The following is a 21,807-nucleotide window of genomic DNA, read 5'->3' on the forward strand; positions in this document are numbered from 1 at the left end:
TTTTTTTTTTTTTTTTTCTTTTTTTTTTAATATAGTAAATTTATATATTTTATGTATATAAATTATAGAGAAAATAATTGCACAGTGATGACAGTAAAAAAAATTACAAAATTATGAAAAAAATATAATATTTTAATTATTAAATGTATAAATTTTTTCGTTGATTTATAATTTTTGTTTTACTATCCAACTGTGTTGTTATTTCTTCTAAATTTTACCCAAACTTAGACTGGATTTGGTATTTGTTTTTTTTTTTAATATTTTATTTTATTGAGAAATTATCATGTTATTCTTATAATATTGTGAAGTTTTTGTAATCACGTTATGAAAATTTTAAGAGTATTGAAAATAAAGTTATTTGTTCACATTGACTTAAAAGTTTTTTTTTCCTTTTTTTTAAAAAAAAAAAATTTATAATGATTTAGCCTTCCCAAAGCAAAAAATTCTCACACCCTTTTTCCGATTTCTTTTGTATATGTATATTTTTTTAAAAAAAAGTAAAAAAGAAAAAATTCAGACAATTGTACATTGGCTATTTGAATTCGGTCTGGCAATCCCCATTTCATATTTTGTATTTTGGTGGGTTTGGGGTAGGTTGGGTTAGTTGTTTGTTTATTTTTTTTTTAGTGATTTACATATATATATATTTTAAATTTAAACAAATTTATGTATTTAAGAAATTAATAAAAATAAATTATTTGTTGGTAAGTCAAAAAATTTAATATAACATTTAACTTTTTAACTGATGATAAATAGCTTATAGGTAAATTATACTTATCTCATTTGAAGTTTAAAAAAATACAGTCAGCCCCACATTTTTAACATAATTAGACTAAAGTGATTGAAGTTAATACTAATACTAGGTAAATATTAAAATAAATAAAAATAAATATATATAGTAGAAAATAAATGATAGTATTATTTTTATTCATACAATTGACGAATTATTGATAAAAAATAACTTAAATTTTATATGAATTATAACCTTAAGATGTATATACAATTATGTTAAAAGTATAAGAATAATTGTATTTTTTCTAAATTTAAGAAAGAGGGAACGTAATTTACCCATAGTTTATAGACTTTTTAAAACTTGTATCCAAACCCACAGATAATCTATGATTTGTTAGGGCTTCATCACGTGACTAACTAAACCAATTTGAACAACTGGTGATTGGGAATCAAAATGACCTAACAGAGTTGGGTTGATTGCAATAAGGGTTGTTTTGGGAAAATTATGTTTTTAAATTTTTTTAATAAAAAAATAAAGAGAATAATTGAGTTGATTGGGAATTCAAATGACTTAAGATAGTTGGGTTGATTGCAATAAGGATTGTTTTGAGAAGATGAATTTTTAAGTGGTTTTTTTTTTTTTTAATTTTTTATAAAAAGATGTGTAAAAATAAAGAGAATAATTAATTTTTTGTAGTGATTTTTTAAGTTTTAGACTATTTTAAGTCTCGTTTGGGAACATATTTTTTTAGTAATTTTTTAACTTTTTTGACTAAAATGTGATGTAAAAAAAATAGTGGGAATGTTTGGTTTGTGTTTGAGAGATGTGTTTTAGAGATAAAAAGTACGAAAAGTTGTTTGGTTTGGTTTTTTTCAAAAGATGTTTTGGAAAATTATTTTGAGAGAGAGTTTTGGAAAAAGTGATTGATTTGATGTGTGTGAGAGAGAGATTTGTTTGGAAAACTTGTTTGGTTTACAAGTTTTGAGAAATTTTTTTGGAAAAATTCGTTTGGTTTGATTACTTTTAAAAACTTATTTGTAGAGAAAATTTCCCAAAATTTTTTCAGAAATACAAACCAAACGAACCTTGTGTTTGGGATAATTTTTTGACTTTTTATGAAAAGATATGTAAAAAGTAGAGAGAAAATGGAATCTTTGACTTTTTGGTATGTGTTGTTGACTTTTTGATTTTTTATTAATTTTTTAATTTTTTGACTAAAAAGGGCACTTGCCAAACGAGACCTAAGGCCTAACTAGAAAATTCTCAGTTAAGTGTTACTTTTTTCATAAATTTTTTATTTGGATAGGTCAATATAAATGAATATAATGATAGTAGGACTCAATAATTTTTTTTTTTTAAAATGCAAAGAGGACTTATTTTCTCTATATTTATATTAATAAAATATACTTTATAAATTCCTTATTAGTGAAATTTTATACTGTGTTTGACTTTTGTATTTATGGAGAGAAAAAAAGGAAGGAAAAAAACAATGATTGATAAAGAAAAATAAAGTAGAAACTATACGCATGTTTTTTTAAATTAAAAAAAAATCTTCTATTTTTTTTTTCTTCGCAAATCTCTTCACAAATCTAAAGTTAAAACACAACCTATGTACATTAGGTAAGGAAATTGAAAATGTAATTGATCTCATTTTTATTTGCATATGTACATGACCTAGAAAATTATTAAATCAATCCTAACCACTCTATAGTTATGAATCAAAAAAAAAGATCCTAACCACTATGTAGTTGTAGCATATTTCCACTGACATATATGATGGCACAAAAATTACTAATTCCTTCAATTTTAGAGCCATAAAACCATCTCTTCAACCAAAAAAGGCATTTCACAACATCAAAAAAAAACAAAAAAAACATAAACAAAAAAGCATTTCATCTTCTACCTAAACCTGTAGGTCTCAAAAATAAACGGGACTTGTTTTTCTTCTTTACATTTCGTTTGTATTACCCAGTTTGACCTCTTGAATAGTCTTTAGCTTAGCATTTCCAAGGGTTAAGGTGAGAAAAATAAAGAGTAAGATAAATGAAAGTCTCAGTGTGTTCATGAAATTTGCCTTCTTTTTTATAAAAAAATGCTACCAATTCATCATCCATTCCTACAACATAAAAACAAAAAAATCATGGAATGACAAACTAAGCCATCGCAATTCTTACCCTTATGTCACGACCCAAACCTGCCCCTATAGGTTTAACGTCGTAACCGACCAATAATCCTAGATTACCTTCAGCTTCAAAGACAAAATTTCCAAATATTTAAATTATATTGAGACCTACAGCGGAAGCAAAACAAAAATAGTAATGTCCATTGAGCTTGTGCATACATGATGACTAAATAATTAAAACATTTAAACACAATAATAATTTATATACAAATCTTATATATCTCACACACATATACATTTAATACTTAGCAAAATACAAAGCTCTGACAAAGCTAAGGGCTGATTTTCTTGGCTTTACTCGAGCCTAACTTGATTCATTCCAGAAGCTCTTCAAAAGTCTAACACGGGTAGACTCCGAGACTTTCTCTATCTTTGATGCTCAGTTTGCTCACCTACATATACATATAAGTAGTGAGCTAAAGCCTAACGAGTAATAACAGAATAAAGGGGTTAAATGAATGAAGTTCAACGATAATACAAAAACCTGTCTTACGATTTCGAAACGAATCTTAAATCATTTTTAAAGTAAGGCATTTGCCATATTATATCAACTTTATAACAAACCATTTTCCATGTCAAATCATATATTTCAATTTCCGAATCAATCCATTTCAATAGGCAAAACAATTTGATTAGCCATCATATCAATCCTTTGCAATGACAAAAACTATTGTTTGATAGCATTTTCGTTACAATTCCAATTTCAATCCAATTCTCAATGATCCATGTTATCTCAATAACAATACTCATTCAATGACAATTTTCGTGGTACATTCAATAGAGTAACAATGTATCAATAATAATGATACCTCAAGGGTCAATCAATATATCTTGTTCAATGCGATTATTAAGGCCTAATTGCAGAGATTTTTGTATTTCAATTATCCAATGGGCCGCGGTATTGTTTACCTGGGCGAAGGCCAATGGGCTATGGTATTAATTTCCCTCAGGCAAAGGCCTATTTAACAATGGGCCATGGTATTAATTTCCCCCTGGCAAGGGCCTATTTAAAGGATGCCACGAGTTTGCTTACAAAAATGAACTTCATTCATTAGTAACAAATAGTACTTCGATAAATCATTCAATCAATCATGTATTGATGTCGATAACAATAACATTTTTGAAAATAAATATCACTTGAACGTATCTTTATAAAGTAATTACTCATAATGGGTTAAGTCGATATAAGGCCTCGAACGTCCACTTAAACAAATCACATAACAAAAACACAATAGAAGCACCATTCAATATTCGTTTCATTTTAATTCAACTCTCTTTATGTGTTTCTAGCTCATTCCATGACTATGTGAGTCCAATTGGTGCCTAAGAATATTTAGAATGTCATGAGGATGCAATTATGCATTTAAAAGAGTTAGTTAAAAATTGCTGAAAATAGGGTCCTCACTCGAGCGCACCTTTGGTCGCTCGAGCGGTCTGCAAAGCTCTGTAAAAATACTAGTTGGCCTTAATGTTCGCTCGAGCGGTGACTTTACCGCTCGAGCGGCCAGCAAATTTTCTGTCCTTTCAAAACCAACAAAATAATTTCCAAACACATTTTCAAAACTTAACTTCTTGCATGAACCAATTTAAACATGTAATTTTATTAATAAAGATGAACCCATGACTAATTTTTCAATTTCTAATACAAAAATCTCTTTGATCATTAAGATTAAAACCAATAATTTCATGAATATAATAATTCCAACATTATTCTTTCCTTGTTTTATAAAACATAAATTAAAGCTATAAAGTCTTTTCAAAAATATTTACATGTAAGAAATTTAAATCAAAATCAAACTAATTTTGATTCTCAAATATAAATTATAATTTATTTCCAAATTTGTCCAAATTTAGATTTAATTTATTTTCTTTATATCAAACCCACAAATTTTAAAACATAAATTAAAGTTTCCAAACTCTTGAAAATTTTATGATGTATATAAAAATAGAACCCAATTTCATTATTAATAACAAAAATCAAACTTAACTAATGAATTACAAAATCAATTTCTTAGAGTTTTAATTTAACTTAATTTGTAACCAAAAACTTAATTTATGATCATAGATATTTTAAAATGTGTCTAAATTGAATAAAACTTTTAAATTAAATTACATGCATAGATTAAAGATCAAAATCAAACAAATTCCTAATTTTCAAAACTTTTTCTTTTTCTCTTCAAAATATGAGATTGAATTAGTCCAAATTCTTCAAAATTCAAGATGCATGTATAATTAGAGTATTAAACATGTAGGATTTACTCATGCATGTAACAATGAGGCTTAATTTTATGCAAGATCACAATATCTCACCCAAAATAATTAATTTCCATAACCGTGAACCTACCTTAATTTCTTTTTCTTTATTTTCTAATTTCTTCTGAGTTATATGAAATTGAATCCAAACTCATCTTTAATTCAAGTGTAATATAAGGATTCTACAAAATTCAAGCTTGAAATCCTTACCTTTAAATCTTCAATTTGGTGTACAATTGATAAATTCTTGAACTCCTTCTCTTTTCCCTTCAATCCGTGGCTCTCTCTCTCAATGGTCTATTTCAATTATCTTCTCTAGCACATACCCTTTGATCTCTCTCTCTCTCTCTCTCTCTCTCTCCTCAATCTCTGTCTCTCCCCTGAATGTTGGAGAATGAATAGGATTATAATAATGTATTATGTATACACAATAAACACACACAGCCTTCTCAGCACACCCAGATTTTCTCCATATACACCTCCAATTCTAGATTATTTTATAATTTAATGTATGTTCAAAATTAATTTAATTAAGCAACACTTAGTCTTAATAAATCTTGATTAACACATAATTAAATCAATCATGACTAATCACAAATCCCACTTAATTTAATTAGTCTAATTTGACTTCCTTTAGAGTCCAATTAATTATATTTAAATTTATCAATCTGAATCAGATTTTTTAATTAAACTCCTAAAAAGGCTCCAAATATTAAATTAAACTTATTGTCATCATCAATTTTGATTTACCAAATCATTAAGGCCTTCAATTTCTAATCAGACTCTGAATTTCCGTCAATAAATTACACATTCAAATTGGACATCCCATAAATAAATTTAATTTGTAATAATCATAATTCTCAATCTTCATAATTTAATTAACTTAATTAACTCCAATACGGACCTAATGAATCAAATCTCAATTTTACTATACTTAATCGAATATTTAATTAAATTCTTGTATGGTCCGATACTTGAAATTAAACTGAATCAACTCATCAATTTTACCTTCTTGAGCTACTTAAGTTTTTAATTTCTAATTCCAAAATAGTTCTTTTATAAAATTATATACGAATCAACACCAATATTATCCATCAATTCCGCAATTAAATCAAACTAATAATTAATTAAAATCCAAATCACTTTAATTAATTAAATGTAAAATATTATATGTGGTAGGATCGTCACACCTTATCAGTTATCACTCTATATTTTGAGGATCAAAATGCATCCTCTAATGTAATCTCATTCTTGCATCGCCCTCTTTTGGCGAGATGTTTTACTATTTTCTGTTGCCTCAGACCTAATTATAAATATTCATCAATAACATGAAACAGGTGAAAAGAACTCTGTTTTCAAAGTAGAAACAAGCAAATAATTAGTAGGAAACCCAAAGAAAAATAATAAAAATGTTTTTTGAAAAAAAGCCATGCTATCTTGCCAACAATATACCTTAATTCTAGTTTTATTTAGGGCTTTGCCAAGTAACAGGACTTCTTCAAACCAATGATGGATTCAAGATTATCATTATGGGAGTGTAAAAGTATGTTTGGGATGCAAATCTTTACATATTTTAATTATTTTAAATTTTCTAATATAAGATATGATATTTTCAATTTTTTGGGAATGCAGTGCGGTCAGTCACAAGCTACTAAATTTCTTATGGCAAAAATCTCTTACATGAGAGCTTAGGAGCATACAGGTTATGGAAGGATCTAGAACTTTTTAGCTCATTCCAACACTCGAAAGAACATGAAGAATTCTAGAACATCCTTGAGTATTCAAGACACTTAGACTTGTAAATATTTTGTATAGATATTTCTATAGCATTCTAGAACATTCTTGTAGCTTGCAAAGAAGGCTTCCAAAGGAAGCTTCTACCTGACATTCTCTTGAGAACTCTAAAATGCTCCTACGGAGCCTATAAGTAAGAGAGGAGCTCATTTGCTCCAAACCATCCAAGAATTGTAAAGCTTTCTCATAGTGAATACAAAAGGCATTCTCTCAAGTTCTCTTGTGTTCCTCTTACTTCTCTTTTCTATAAGTTTGTGAGTTAGGCTAACTTATCATCATCAAGTGAAGCTTGAGATTGTTTAAGTGCCACATGGATAGCTTGGAAACAATTAAGGCCGTGACACATGGTATCAAAGGAGGTTTGAGACAAGAGAAGAAAAGACAACAATGTTATCCGGTGTAGAGGAGACTGTGACTGAGCAAACCCGTAGAAGGAGACCCACAAAGGGAAGGAAGGATAAGTCACGAGATGTTGTTACCGCCATGGAAACACGGCTTGCCAAGGTAGAGCTTGTTGTGGGCGACTCCGGGGAGCGTCTTGATGTGTTGGAGCAAAGCCTTGAACAGGAAGTGGAGGGTCTCAAGGGCGAGATCAAGGAACTCCATGATGGCATGTTTTCCACCATCAATTTTGAGGTACATGATGTTCAAGTGGCCAATGATTCCTTTTAAGCCAAGGTGTTGAAGATACTCGCACAGTTTGAAGCCCGCTTGGAGGAGGGGCACAAAGACGTGGCAATGTGCAAGAAGGCCATAGCCGGGGGAGCTGTGACCTTGCCGGGGACATCTAAGGTGGAGGTGCCAAAGCCAAAGCCTTTTGATGGAAAGAGGGATGCTAAAGAAGTGGACAACTACTTGTGGCATATGGAAAGCTATTTCAAGGCAATGACAGTAACCGAAGAAGATGCCAAGGTACGTACAACAATCCTTTACCTCGTCGATACAACAACACTATGGTGGCATCGTAGGCATGCTGACATTGAAAAAGGTACGTGCACCATAGACACTTGGAATGACTTTAAGAAAGAACTTAAGAAACAATTCTATCCTGAGGACGCGACCTATCAAGCCAAAAAGAGTTTGAAGAAACTTAAGCACACATCGTCTGTTCGGGACTATGTAAAAGAATTCTCTACTCTTATGCTTGAGGTCACGAGTATGACTGATAAAGAATTACTCTTTAACTTCTTGGACAACTTACAACCATGGGCGGAGTAAGAACTGCGTCGCTGCGGAGTATAGGATCTTACCTCGGCTATGGCTGTAACGGAGTCCCTCATTGAGTATAAAAGGGCAGACAACAAGGCCAAGACATCCAAGGATAGTCATAATAAAGGTGGAGGAGACAAGGACAAGGGGCTCCAACATAAAGAGGGGCACAGTAAACCCCCTACTGGCAAAGAGGGAAAAGACAAAGCTAAGTACCAATTCAAGGACAAAGGCAAGTTCAAGCAGAAGACTAACTACTTCCTATGTTATGGACCACATTGGACAAGAGACCGTCCCAGGAGACAAGCCCTCAATGCCATGATAGAAGAGCAGGAAAAAAGAGGAAACTCCCCACATGGGATCCCTACAACTACTCAATGCCATCAAATCGAAGCACGCCACATCTACCCAAAATGACAAAGGCTTGATGTATGTGGAGGTAAGCCTTATCGGGAAGCCTACTCGTGCAATGGTGGACACGAAAGCTATCCATACCTTTGTCTCTGTGGAAGGGGCAAGAAGGTTGGAATTAAAAACTAGCAAGGAGTTTTGATGGCTCAAGGCTGTCAACTCAGAGGCAAAACCCTTGCATGGAGTAGCACATGGGATAGACACCAGCCTTGGTGCATGGAAGGGGAAGATTAACCTCATGGTGGCACCTATGGATGACTTCCAAGTTGTTATAGGCATGGACTTCTTGGGCAAAGTTAAGGCAATACCAATGCCTTTCTTACGCGCCATGGCAATCTTGAAAGAGAACACACCTTGTGTGGTACAATTAGTGCCAGGAAAAGGGTTCAAGACCCCACTTCTCTCAGCTATGCAAGTAAAGAAATGCTTCAAGAAAGGAGAGGTGACCTACCTTGCAGCCATGAAAAATGAGAAGAATGATGTTTCCCTGGGGACAATACCCAAGGAGATAGAAATGGTGCTTGAAGAATACAAAGAAGTGATGCCGCCCGAACTACCAAAGAAGCTACCACCATGCGGGGAGGTGGACCATAAGATTGAGTTAGAGCCTGGTACAACACCGCCCGCCAAAGCACCTTATAGGATAGCACCACCCTAGTTGCAAGAACTAACGAGGCAACTGAAGGACTTGTTGGATACTGGCTATATTCAACCATCCAAAGCCCCTTATGGTGCTTTAGTGCTATTCCAAAAGAAGAAAGATGGTTCACTTCGTCTATGCATTGACTATCGGACGCTTAAGAAGGTAACTATCAAGAACAAGTATCCTATTCCTTTAATTGCTTACTTGTTTGATCAACTTGGAAGAGCTCGATACTTCACTAAACTTGACTTAAGATCTGGCTACTACCAAGTAAGAATAGTAGCTGGGGATGAGCCTAAAACTACTTGTATTACTCGGTACGGCTCATATGAGTTCTTAGTAATTCCATTTGGCCTCACCAATGCCCCAGCCACGTTTTGTATGTTAATGAACAAAATCCTTACTTGGACCGTTTTGTAGTGGTCGACTTGGACGACATCGTGGTTTATAGCAACACCTTAGAGGACTATGTGGATCACCTACGAACAGTGTTTAAAGTGTTGAAAGAAAATGAGCTCTATGCGAAGAAGGAAAAATGCTCCTTTGCAATGAACGAGGTGACGTTCTTGGAGCACAAGATCAAGGAAGGGATGCTTATGATGGACGAAGACAATGTGAGGGCAATACAAGAATGAGAGGCTCCCACCAAAGTGACGGAGCTAAGGTCTTTCCTTGGCTTTGTTAACTATTACTGACGTTTTATAAAAGGCTACTCAGCGAGGGCAGCACCACTCACCGATCTTTTAAAGAAGGACAAGGCATGAGAATGGTCAAAAAAGTGCCAAGATGCCTTCGAGGACTTAAAGAAGGCAGTAATGGAGGAACCAGTCTTGGGACTACCCGATCACACTAAGCCATATGAAGTACATACGAATGCCTCAGACTTTGCTATTGGGGGAGTATTTATGCAAGATGAGCATTCTATTGCTTATGAAAGTTGCAAGCTTAATGACACCGAACGGAGGTACGCAGTGCAAGAGAAAGAGATGTCAGCAATAATTCATTGCTTGCGCACGTGGTGACACTACTTGCTGGGATCCAAATTTGTGGTCAAGACAGACAATGTTGCCAATAGTTACTTTCAGTCCCAAAAGAAGTTGAGCCCTAAACAAGTTAGATAGTAAGACTTCTTAGCAGAATTTGACTATGTCCTAGAGTGCAAGCCAAGGAAGGCAAACCTCGTGGCTGATGCACTAAGTCGCAAGGCGAAATTGCAGCTTTGGGTAGCAAACCCACGAGGGGAGTTGGTTGAACTTGTCAAAGAAGGGCTACAACATGGCCCACTCGCCAAAGGCATCATTGTATTAGCCAACAATGGGAAAACTCAACGTTTCTAGGTGGAGGATGGCCTACTCTACACAAAGGGGAAACAACTCTATGTTCCAAAGTAGGGTAACCTACGAAGGAATCTAATGATACCAAATGGGCAGGCCACCCAGGACAAAGGCGTACCAGGGCATTATTAGAATCGGCATACTATTGGCCAAGAATGTGGGATGATGTGGAGACATACATGAAGACTTGTCTTGTGTGTCAACAAGACAAGGTAGAGTAGCAAGCACCTGGAGGTTTGCTAGAACCATTGTCTATAGTTGAGAAGCCTTGGGAGAGTGTCACCGTGGACTTCATCTCAGCCTTGCCTAAGTCGAAAGGGTGCGACTCTATTATGGTAGTGGTTGACCAATTTTCTAAGTATGTCACATTCATAGCAGCCCCAATAGATTGCATAGCAGGGGAGGTGGCTTGGTTATTCACAAAACATGTGGTGAAGTATTAGAGTGTACCTAGGTCCATCATTAGTGACCGGGACCCTCGCTTTACAGGACGATTTTGGATTGAGCTATTCAAGATGTTGGGGTCAGACCTACACTTCTCTACAAGCTTTCACCCTCAGACTGATGGCCAAACAAAATGGGTGAATGCTTTGCTGGAGCTCTACTTAAGGCACTTTGTCAATGCCAATCAGCGAGATTGGGCTAAGCTGTTGGATGTAGCTCAATTCTCTTACAACTTGCAACGAAATGAGTCCACAAATCACAGCCTATTCGAGCTAGCAATTGGACAGCAGCCATTAACGCCCCACACAGTGATGTCTGGCTATACTGAAGCATTCAAGTTTGCTAAAGGATGGCAAGAGCAAGCTGATGTGGCACATGCCTACTTAGACAAGGCGTCTAAGAAAGTAAAGAAATGGGCTGACAGAAAGAGACGAGCGGTGGAATTCCAAGTGGGGACTTGGTACTTGTTAAGCTGTTGCCTCAACAATTCAAGTCCCTAAGAAAAGTGCATAAAGGATTGGTGCGGAAATATGAAGGACCTTTTCCCATCACAAAGAAGGTTGGGAAAATTTCCTATCAAGTGCAATTGCCTCCAAAGCTTAAGATTTATCCAGTCTTCCATGTAAGTAATTTGAAGCCCTATCATGCTGATTTGGAAGACTCAAGCCGAGGGGAGTCATTGCGAGCACCAACGGCAGTAATAACCTCTTATGACGAAGAGGTAGAATACATTGTGGTCGACCAAGTCATCTGAAGGCGTAGAGTTCCTCTTAGCACAGAATACTTGGTAAAATGGAAAGGACTACCAGAAAGCGAGGCTAGCTGGGAACCAGCAGAAGCTTTATGGTAGTTCCAGGAGCAAATAGAAAAGTTTTGCGGGGAGGATGCGACGACGTCGTTGCCAGCATAGGTGGGGAAGAATGTCACAAGCTGTTAAATTTTGTATGGCAAAAATCCCCTACATTGGAGCTTAGGAGCATAGAGGTTAATGGAAGGATCTAGAACTTCCTAGCTCATTCCAACACTTGAGAGAACATAGAGAATTCTAAAACATCCTTGAGTATTCAAAACACTTAGACTTGTAAATATCTTGTATAGATATTTCTATAGCATTCTAGAACATTCTTGTAGCTTGCAAAGAAGGCTTCTAAAGGAAGCTTCTACATGACATTCTCTTGAGAGCTTTAGAATGCTCCTAGGGAGCCTATAAATAGGAGAGGAGATCATTTGCGCCAAACCATCCAAGAATTGTAAAGCTTTCTCATAGTGAATACAAAAGGCATTCTCTCAAACTCTCTTGTGTTCCTCTTACTTCTCTTTTATATAAGTTTGTGAGTTAGGTTGACTTAGCTTCATCAAGCGAAGCTTGAGATTGTCTAAAGTACTGCACGGATAGCTTGGAAACAACCAAGGCCGTGACAGGTCGCTCCCCTTTTGGATCTATCCTCACTTCAAACTAAGGGCATCAAAGATTGCAACATCTATGCTTGCACTGCCAAGAACTTTAAGAAGTTAAATGATGGCGAAATTAAGAATGGTTTCTTTTACATTTCATTGACTTTACAAGTATACTGCAAGCTTTATCTTCAAATCAAATCAAAAGGCAAACTTCTACAAAGGTCAAAGGAATCCAAGTTTAGCTGCATGCGAAGGACTAAAAACCCCACCTTTGTTGATAAACTACATGTACAACTGAATAAAAAAAAAAAAAAATGAAGCCAACAAATAAGAAGTTTGAACAATCTAGCATTTACTGTTTTTAAAAAAAGAAAAAGAAAAAGAAGAACAAACTAGTATTTACATTGCTATTGATATCTAGCTTTGACCAATATATTTTGTAGTTCTCAAAAAAACCAAAATTTCCAGCAATATATCAGAAACAAGAAGCTAAAAACTTATTAAATGTACACTTGAATCTTGTCTGCTCTTCCTAATCTTCCCTGTTTTATTCAAAGTTAGTGTTTTTCCTCCTCAACATTACCCTCTTCAGTCAGAAGTTTTTGCAAATCACGAGACTTTGCTTGGCCGACCAAGATTTCATTTCCTTCCCCAAGCAAAACCAAGCTAGGAATGTAGGCATGCACACAAACTAAGAAATGAACATCATGAAGCCCAAGATCCCTGAGTCGTTGATTCTTGGGATTATATGCAATCAATCCATTCCTTGAAGACAAAACAACTGCACCATTTCTCCTCAAGAAACGTACCTCTCCCATTCCCACCGTATCAATGGTGTATAGTTTGGTCCAAGACTCTACCTTACCATACTCCTTCATCACCCATTCAAAACATTTACTCGAAGAAATGTGAGGCTCATGGAACACAACAAGTGACTTCCTAAATTCTGCAATAGGCAATGTCAAAGAATTCACTTTAACAAGACTTTTTGACAGATTCAACTCTCCAAATACCTCATCCCTCAAATCAAATGACAAAATCAAAGCATTAGACCTATTCTTATCAACCGCAACCCAATTGATGATTTCACCAACGAAAGCTTGAGATGAATTATAATGTACGAGGCGTATAGGTGCAACAACACGAATGTCTCTCCAAGAACCCAAACGAAGCGAGTAAAGCTCAACCGAAGGGGGCTTTTTCAAGCGAAAATGATTAGGACCTTCTTCAAAATAGGTCAATTTCAACACCTTGTAGTCTATAGTTTTGGGATCAAACCCAAATCCAACAACATGATTAGCAAGACCATGAAGCCAATAAGTTGAAATTCTTGGCAATGGAAGAGCCAGTGACTTGTTGATAATTGGGTTCCACAAAATCACATTGTTGATAATACAATACAAATCATTTGAAAGACATACCAAACCATTACAAGAACTAACAATTCGAAAAGATTTATTGAAACCCCGAAAAGGGAATTGAAGCTCAAAGTGATGCGAATCGAGTGGGTCATCATTGTTACTCCAATGTATGGTATAATGGTCTTGATGACAGATTTCGATGTCGGCTAAGTGTCTCATGAGTAGAGAATGAGTGTTGTTGGATACGGAAACAAAAATTGTTCGATTGAGGTATGTGTTGATAAAATTAGGGCTAGTGATTAGAGAACACCATGATTTGGAAACGCACCTGAATTGAACGATAGTGTAGATTGGTAGTCTTATGAGTATTTCAATCAACAGTTCCTCTGGTAGATTGTCCGGCATGGTTCGAGTTGGAGATTGAGATTTCTTGAGAGAGAGAGAGAGAGAGCGAGCAAGCTTCTTGAATGGGAGAGAGAACAGAGAAATGGGTAGAGAGGGAAATGTGTTTTTGTATCTCTGCAATTGCATTGACATTTGTTTCTGGGTAGCGGTTGTTTTTTTTTTTTGGTTAATGGGTAGGGGTTGTTTGGGAATTGAGATTTTAGTAACCATTTTGATATTTATTAGTAATAAGTTAAAAGTTTTTTGTTTTTTTTGGGTGGATGTTAAGTTAAAAGATTTTATTTCACTCACTCACTCGCTCACTATTTTTTATTTTTACTTTTTAGTAAAAAAAAATAAAAAATATATATTCCCAAACGATTCCTAAATTATTTTCACCTCTTCTAAAGTTTTAAAAAAAAACAATTAGCCTTATAATTTTGATATAATTACATTGAATTTGCTTGGTTTTAGTTTTCAGAAAACACTTTTTAAAAAATTTTACTTTTTTGTTTTTTGTATTTTTTGTTTTTACTGAATTTTTAAAAATATTTTAATTAATTTTTTTAATTTTTAGACACACTTAATATAAATACACTTAAAAAATATAATATTTGTGAAAAAAAATCTTTAAAAAATTCACTAAATACCAAAAATATAAAAAAAATAAAAATAAAAATTCGGTACATCTTTTTGTATTTTTGTGTATTTATTAATTTTTAAAAATATTTTTCACAAATATTTTACTATTTAGGTATATCTAAATAAGATGCATATAAAAAAGTAAAAAAACTGTTTAAAATTTTAAAAATATTCATTAAAAACAAAAAAATAAGAAAAAAAAAATCAATATCTAAAAAATTAAATTCAAAAAACTGAAACTAAATATACTGATTAATTTTTTTAATTAAGACTAAAGCAACAAAAAAATATTTAATGTAAATATTTGATATACACCAAAATAATTAAGAGCTGCATGTTAACATAATTTCATTAACCAAAGGGGAAAGACTTACACACAGGGGTCTATGATATATGTACTTATAACTACAGAAGAAAATAGTATAATTTTATATTTTTTGAGTCAAAATTAAATTAAAATAAAATAAATCATAACCAAAATTTTGAAATAATATTCTAATTAAAAAAGAAAATTGATCATAATTAAAAAAAGATGACATAATTAAGAGTGCATATAATATAGGACGTGTATAATAGAATTTTCTTATGTCAAGTCTTTCCAACTCTTTCACCGGCGGCAATTTTGGAAGGTTCAATTCATCTATTGTCATTCGTGGTCATGATTCATTATTGCATCTCCATTGTCAGTACTTTCTTAATTTTGTATTGTGTTTTCGCCATCTGGTCGGCTCCAAAATTATCAAGAACTTTTTCTTTGTCATGCTCAAATCATTAGTGTCTAGTTCTAAATACTTCGGGCTTGTTTGGTTTGTATTTGAAAAACATGTTTTGAGATAAAAAGTACGAAAATTTATTTGGTTTGGTTTTTTTCAAAAGATATTTTGAAAAATTATTTTGAAAGAGAGTTTTGAAAAAAGTGATTGATTTGATGTGTATGAGAGAGAGATTTGTTTGAAAAACTTGTAAACCAAACAAGTTTTGAAAAAATTTGTTTGGTTTGACTACTTTTAAAAACTTATTTGTAGAGAATTTTTTTCAAAATTTTTTGAGAAACACAAACCAACCAAAGCTTTCATATTTGTAAGAATTAAGCGGCGGTTTCGTGCTGCTTTTTGAGTTCTTTGATGTCATTGTCTCCGCCCAATGTTGTCACTTGTTTCTAGGTTTTCCTCCATTATTTTTCTTTTTCCTTCCCTCAATGAGTTTCAGATTTGTAAATTTCTTCAAGATGTTTTCTTCTGGGTTGTGTAAATTTTTCTGGTTCTGTATTTAACAAGAACATATCATGACTTGAATTATCTATATGTATTTGAGCAAGTTAGGTGTCCAAACTTAAATCATACTAGAATTTATAATTTGGGACTGTAACCTGAAAAGGAAAAATAAAAAATAAAAGGAAAGAATGAGAAATTGGCACCGGTGAAAAAGGAGTGTGGGACTAAGGGCCCTATCGAATTGCTATTCCCACCTTTGCCAGATGAGTATTTCCAGGACAATTGGGGTTCAATCTTATGGAATTGAATGATTAAATACTATTTTGTCCTCATTTTATAAAAAAAACAAAATCACTTTCTTATATAATAAGATCTTTTACATAATGTCATAGACTTAATCCTAACCAATTAATATCACCATACACTAGTTACATAAATAAACGCAATTTTTCTTATATATCTAACCTAATACCACTATTCTAATAATCTCATCACTCCTTCAATTTTGGAGATTAAATTTTTATGCATTTTCTTAATGTTAATTGCTCTGCTTTACCACTAAAACCAAGCTGACTACTCACCAGCAGAATATAACTCAAGGTAGAGGATCCGCAAAGGATAAAAGATGCTTCAGTTATACTATTGTGACTCTATCACAAGTCATGAGAAAACATGATCACTGCTCCAACGATAATACATAAATTAATGAAAGTTATAAGAGGTTTTACACACTAAATGAAATAAAAGGTGGAATAAGTCTCTGTTCTACAGAGAATAGAAAAAAGGGTGAGGCATCAAAAAACAAAAACTCTGTGGAAGTGATGCAGGAGCTACCAACAGTCCCACAGCAAAACTTTCTTCACCCGTTTCTTGGTCCTATTTCCTGCAAAGATCATGTATATTCAACAATAAAATGCAAGAAAATTGTCATGCAAAGAAACCATAATTACCAAATTCAATATGATTTTGAGTAATTGTACATTGTCTACAAAGTCTACTTATTTTCCAAATTAAAAGTTTCGTTCCGGTTTAATTAAATTTTCTAGAATATATTGAACTTCTCTTTACCTATAATTCCTATCATTTTAACAATGAGAACTATCAAAAGTTTCGAAAGATTCACCCTGGCTTCCCTTTCGGAAGTTCCTATCACAAAATTGCATTAGTAATAATAATGGATTTAATTATCCCGCACACAGATTCCAATATTTTGGCAAATATGATGCAGTCATATACAGGCATCAAATGAAAAGATTCAAAAGCGAACTCTTTTAATGTTTAAAAGCTACATGAGTTGCAGCAGGACTTTTGGTGTTCAAGTTCCAAGTTAGAGCTTCAGCAAATAAATATAATTTGACAGACTAGAAACTTTCCTTTATCCAATTCCTGTAAAAATCAAATTTTTCCACAGGAATGCCATAAATTAAATTGCAAGAACTGGGTTGAGAAACATTTCACGACTATCCAATCCAATCCAATCCAAATTATCACAAATAAAAATTTCTAAGGACCAATCTAAAAATTATCATTCAAGATGTTAGAAGTTTTTTCCATTACATAGTGAGCAAGTCGGCATTATATCTCTTTTTTTTTTTTTGGGGGGGGGGGGGGGAATAAATTTCAGCATTGCATCTCAGTTATACGCCAATCTCTCCAGTTGGGAAAAAGTATCGTTGCAAAGAAGGGATAATTTAAAAAGAAACAGGTCTGATTGCACTGAAAAGGTGTTTGAAATAATTTTTAAAAATTAGGTAGCAGATAAGAATTGGTTCAAAATCGTTTCATAATCCTAGAATGTAGAATATGAGCACTAAAATTACATTCATGTTTTGCAATTTTCATTAGAAAACAAACGGAGCGAAGGTGTATTTGGGTTCCCTCCAAAAAATTGCACACGGTGGAGAACATGATAATTTTGAATAACCAAAGCCCCGTATGCGTCTTCATGAAGCAAGCCACAGGTTTTTTTAACCGCGGATCATAATTATGTAATTCTCAATGCTTATCATGAAAACCACCACCCCCACCAAACAGGGCTAATCTAGTCAATATAAATTCAGCCACCCAAGAAACAGATTGCAGTGACAATAACATCATCATAGATATAAATGGCAAAGTAATACTTCGAACATAGAATCTATAGGAAGACAAATGTTCCAATAGTATAAAAATATCAGAGTTGAACACATTTCTTGAAAGAAGACTTCACTACATTTATATCTAGTTAAAGACTATATGCAAACAAGTAAATAAAGGAATGGCTTACCACAATGCCTCCACTTCTAACATTTTCCCATTCCCGCCTTTCCCGGCTTCCTAGTCTTGAGCTTGAGCTTCCGTCGTAGACACAACCCTAACACAAGAGACTACACATAAGAAACAAAATAATACCGAAGTTAAAAGAAACTATTACTCACAACAGAACTACTGATGTCAATTTCCACAAACTGATCTTTTTCTCCTAAAATATAATTCATGCATACTCAGTCATTGCAATGGGTTAGCATTTAAAAGATGTTGCCTTGATTCAACATAATGCTTTGGTGTTCAAAAGTAGACGTATGTCTATTCCACATAAATAACATGAACAAAAAGCAACAGCAAATGTCAGCTATAAATTAATCAAGAACAAGTAAGAATCATATCTCGCCTTTTGTTCCCATTAAAACTATACGTTGCCTGTTCTTCCTGTTCTTTGTTGCTGTTCTTTTTTGTTTTGTTTCCTTGACAAATTCATGCCTCCATGAAAGTCGATGGATGCAAACTTCCAAGCCATCAAGGGTTATCTGAAACTTCATGATCAAAACCCGTTACCCACTCAGTTTATACCATCCATGGATCTGTTTATTTGGAATTGTAGGGGGGCAGGTAACAAGAAATTCAAACAAACTTTAAGAGAGTTAGTCCAAATCCATAAACTTGAAATTATTGTGCTTATGGAAACCAAAGTAGAATTTACAACTATGGGGATGTTCTTCAACTGTATGGGGTTTACTGCTTTAGCTCATGTTGACCCAATTGGCCGAAGTGGAGGTATTTGGATGATCTGGAATCCCAATGTGGTAAATGTGCGAGTTGTTGAGACTAGTTCACAACAAATCACAGCTACCATCTCTAGACAAGACTATCAAGACTGGTTATTTTCAGCTGTCTATGCAAGTCCTAATGCCAAGAAGAGAGATAAGCTTTGGGATCACCTGGAGGCCATTGCTCAAACTATGAAGCAACCTTGGCTAGTAGCTGATGATTTTAATGATTTCACCTCTGTTAGTGAAAAAAGGAGCCTCTACCAATCCAACAATCAAAGTCTAAGCCAAGATCAGAGTAGAACTGGAAAATTTAATAACAGACTGAATAATTGCAATCTCATGGACTTGGGTTGTACTGGTCCACGGTTGACTTGGAGCAATAACCGAAAAGGCTGGGCCAACACAATGGTTAGATTGGATAGAGCAATGTGTATTACTGAATGGAGAACCACCTTCCCTGATGGAGCTGTTCGGAACCTTCCTCGTACGTACTCAGACCATTCTCCCATGATGGTATTCACTCAAGGTAAGTCTCCTTTCAATCCCTCTTGTAAACCATTTAAATTCTTGGCAACTTGGATTACTCATGAGGGTTTTAACTCTGTAGTGAATACTAGCTGGGACAAACCAGCCTCCTCTTTTAGTCAAAAATTTGAAATTCTAGCCCATGATGCTAGTGTTTGGAATAAAGAGGTCTTTGGAAACATTTTCAAAAAAAAGAGATGGTTGTTGGAGAGGATTGAAGGGATTCAGAAATCCCAAGCCCAAAACTATTCTCATAATCTCCACAACCTTGAAATTGATCTTGTGGATCAGTATAACAAAGTCCTTTATTAAGAGGAGCTTCTTTGGTTCCAAAAATCTCGAGCCAAATGGATTACTCAAGGAGAGAGAAACACCAGACTTTTTCATCTTACTACTCTGGCTAAACGTAAGAGAAGGAAGATTGAAATGCTTAAAAATGATAGTGGTGAATGGGTGGATCAACTTGCTCAGATTAAAGATTTGATTCTTAGTTACTTTACAAATCTTTTTAACTAGTCCCTCAACTGTTCTCTGGAGCACTAGAACAATTTGGTAGCTTGTAAGCTGACTCTTGAGGATAATACTGAGATTACTCGAGCTATCACTGATGATGAGGTGTGGAGGGCTGTGAAGCACATTGGTGCTTTTAAAGCCCCTGGATGTGATTGGTTCCAAACTATTTTCTATCATAAATTTTGGTCTGTTATTGGTAAATCTGTTTGTGTTTATGTCAAAAACTGCTTTCAAACTAACCATATTCCTAGTGATGTCAACAAAACCTTAGTTGCTTTGATCCCTGAGATTGATAATCCTGAGAATATAAAACAGCTCAGACCTATTAGTTTATGTAACGTTTCTTATAAAATCATCTCTAAAATTCTTGTTAGTAGGCTCAGGCCCTTCCTTAATAAGATTGTGGGACCTAACAAGAGTAATTTTATCCCAGGTAGAAATACCTGTGATAACATTAGCATGTCCCAAGAAATTTTACATATTTTGAATCTTAAGAAAGGTAAGAAGGGGGATATGATTTTAAAAATTGACTTAGAGAAAGCTTATGATAAAATTTCTTGGGACTTTATTAAACATACCCTGGAGGATTATAACCTGGACTCTAACCTCATTGAACTCATTATGTGTTGTGTTACTTCTACTAGCACTGCTATCCTTTGGGAAAGAGAACCTCTGAAGGAGTTTAAACCTCTTAGAGGATTGAGGCAAGGAGACCCCCCCTCTCTCTATCTGTTTGTTCTTTGCCTTGAAAAACTGTCCAATATGATCAGCCTTAAAGCTGAGGGAAAAAGTTGGAAAGGTGTGGAAATTACTAGAGGGCCAGTCTTGACCCATCTTCTCTTTGCTGATGATCTTATGCTATTTGGGCAGGCTAATATTAAAACTTGTGAGACAATCAGAGAGGTTATGGATGAGTTCTGTTGTATCTCTGGTTTGAAAATTAACACACATAAGTCTAAGCTCTTTATATCTTCTAATGTCGATGGAATGAGAGCTAGAGAGCTGAGTACTCTATGTGGGATTCCTCTTACTTATGATTTAGGAAAATACTTGGGTGTGCCCCTGGTTCATGGTAGGCTTAATAGAGGGCTGTTCAATGATATTGTGAGTAAAATGCAAAAAAGATTGTCTGGATGGAGAGCTTCCACCTTATCCATGGTTGGTACAGCTAGTCTTATCACATCTGTGACATCTGTTATTCCTAGTTACACTATGCAAACTTTGCTTCTTCCTAAATCTGTTTGCAATGATATTGACAAGCTGAACAGTAACTTTCTCTGGAGAGATACTATGAAAAACACAAAATACATCTTGTGAATTGGGATGTGGCTTGCAATATTAAAAAGAAGGGTCGTTTAGGGATCAAAAAAGCAAGGGATCAAAACCTTGCTTTGCTCTCTAACTGGGATGGAATCTCATCAGTAATAAAGAAGGTCTTTGGTGTGATCTTCTTCGTATGAAATACCTATCTAAATCTTCCTTTCATAACTGGAAAAAAGGTCGAAATGCATCCCATGTTTGGAGAGGCATTTGGGCCACCAGAAATTGTTTGAGGAGAGCTGTGAAATGGAAAGTGGGTGATGGTAACACTGTCAATGTTTGGAAAGATTGGTGGTGTGGAGAATGTTCCTTTGAGAGGACTGTCCCAAGTACTCTTCCTCCATCTCAGAACAATGTCACAGTTTGTGGCACTGTGAAAGAGCTGATAGGGGAGAATGGTCATTGGGATGGGGCTACT

The 21,807-nt window shown here is 34.3% G+C and overlaps 1 protein-coding gene across 1 annotated transcript; it reads right to left on the reverse strand.

Moving 5' to 3' along the window:
- Window positions 1-12,958: 12,958 nt before the first annotated feature.
- LOC114295482 (F-box/kelch-repeat protein At3g23880-like) lies at window positions 12,959-14,167 on the reverse strand. The gene has a single exon (XM_028239716.2). It carries the CDS (start codon window positions 14,165-14,167, stop codon window positions 12,959-12,961), a length of 1,209 nt encoding a protein of 402 aa, XP_028095517.2.
- Window positions 14,168-21,807: the final 7,640 nt, after the last annotated feature.

The sequence above is a fragment of the Camellia sinensis genome, chromosome 8 (genome assembly GCF_055761805.1).
Source record: "Camellia sinensis isolate YWXY chromosome 8, ASM5576180v1, whole genome shotgun sequence".
Lineage (NCBI taxonomy): Eukaryota > Viridiplantae > Streptophyta > Magnoliopsida > Ericales > Theaceae > Camellia > Camellia sinensis.

What these genes read in the sequence shown, in the direction of transcription:
- LOC114295482 (XM_028239716.2), bottom strand. Translation starts at nt 14,167, where the DNA reads ATGCCGGACAATCTACCAGAGGAACTGTTGATTGAAATACTCATAAGA.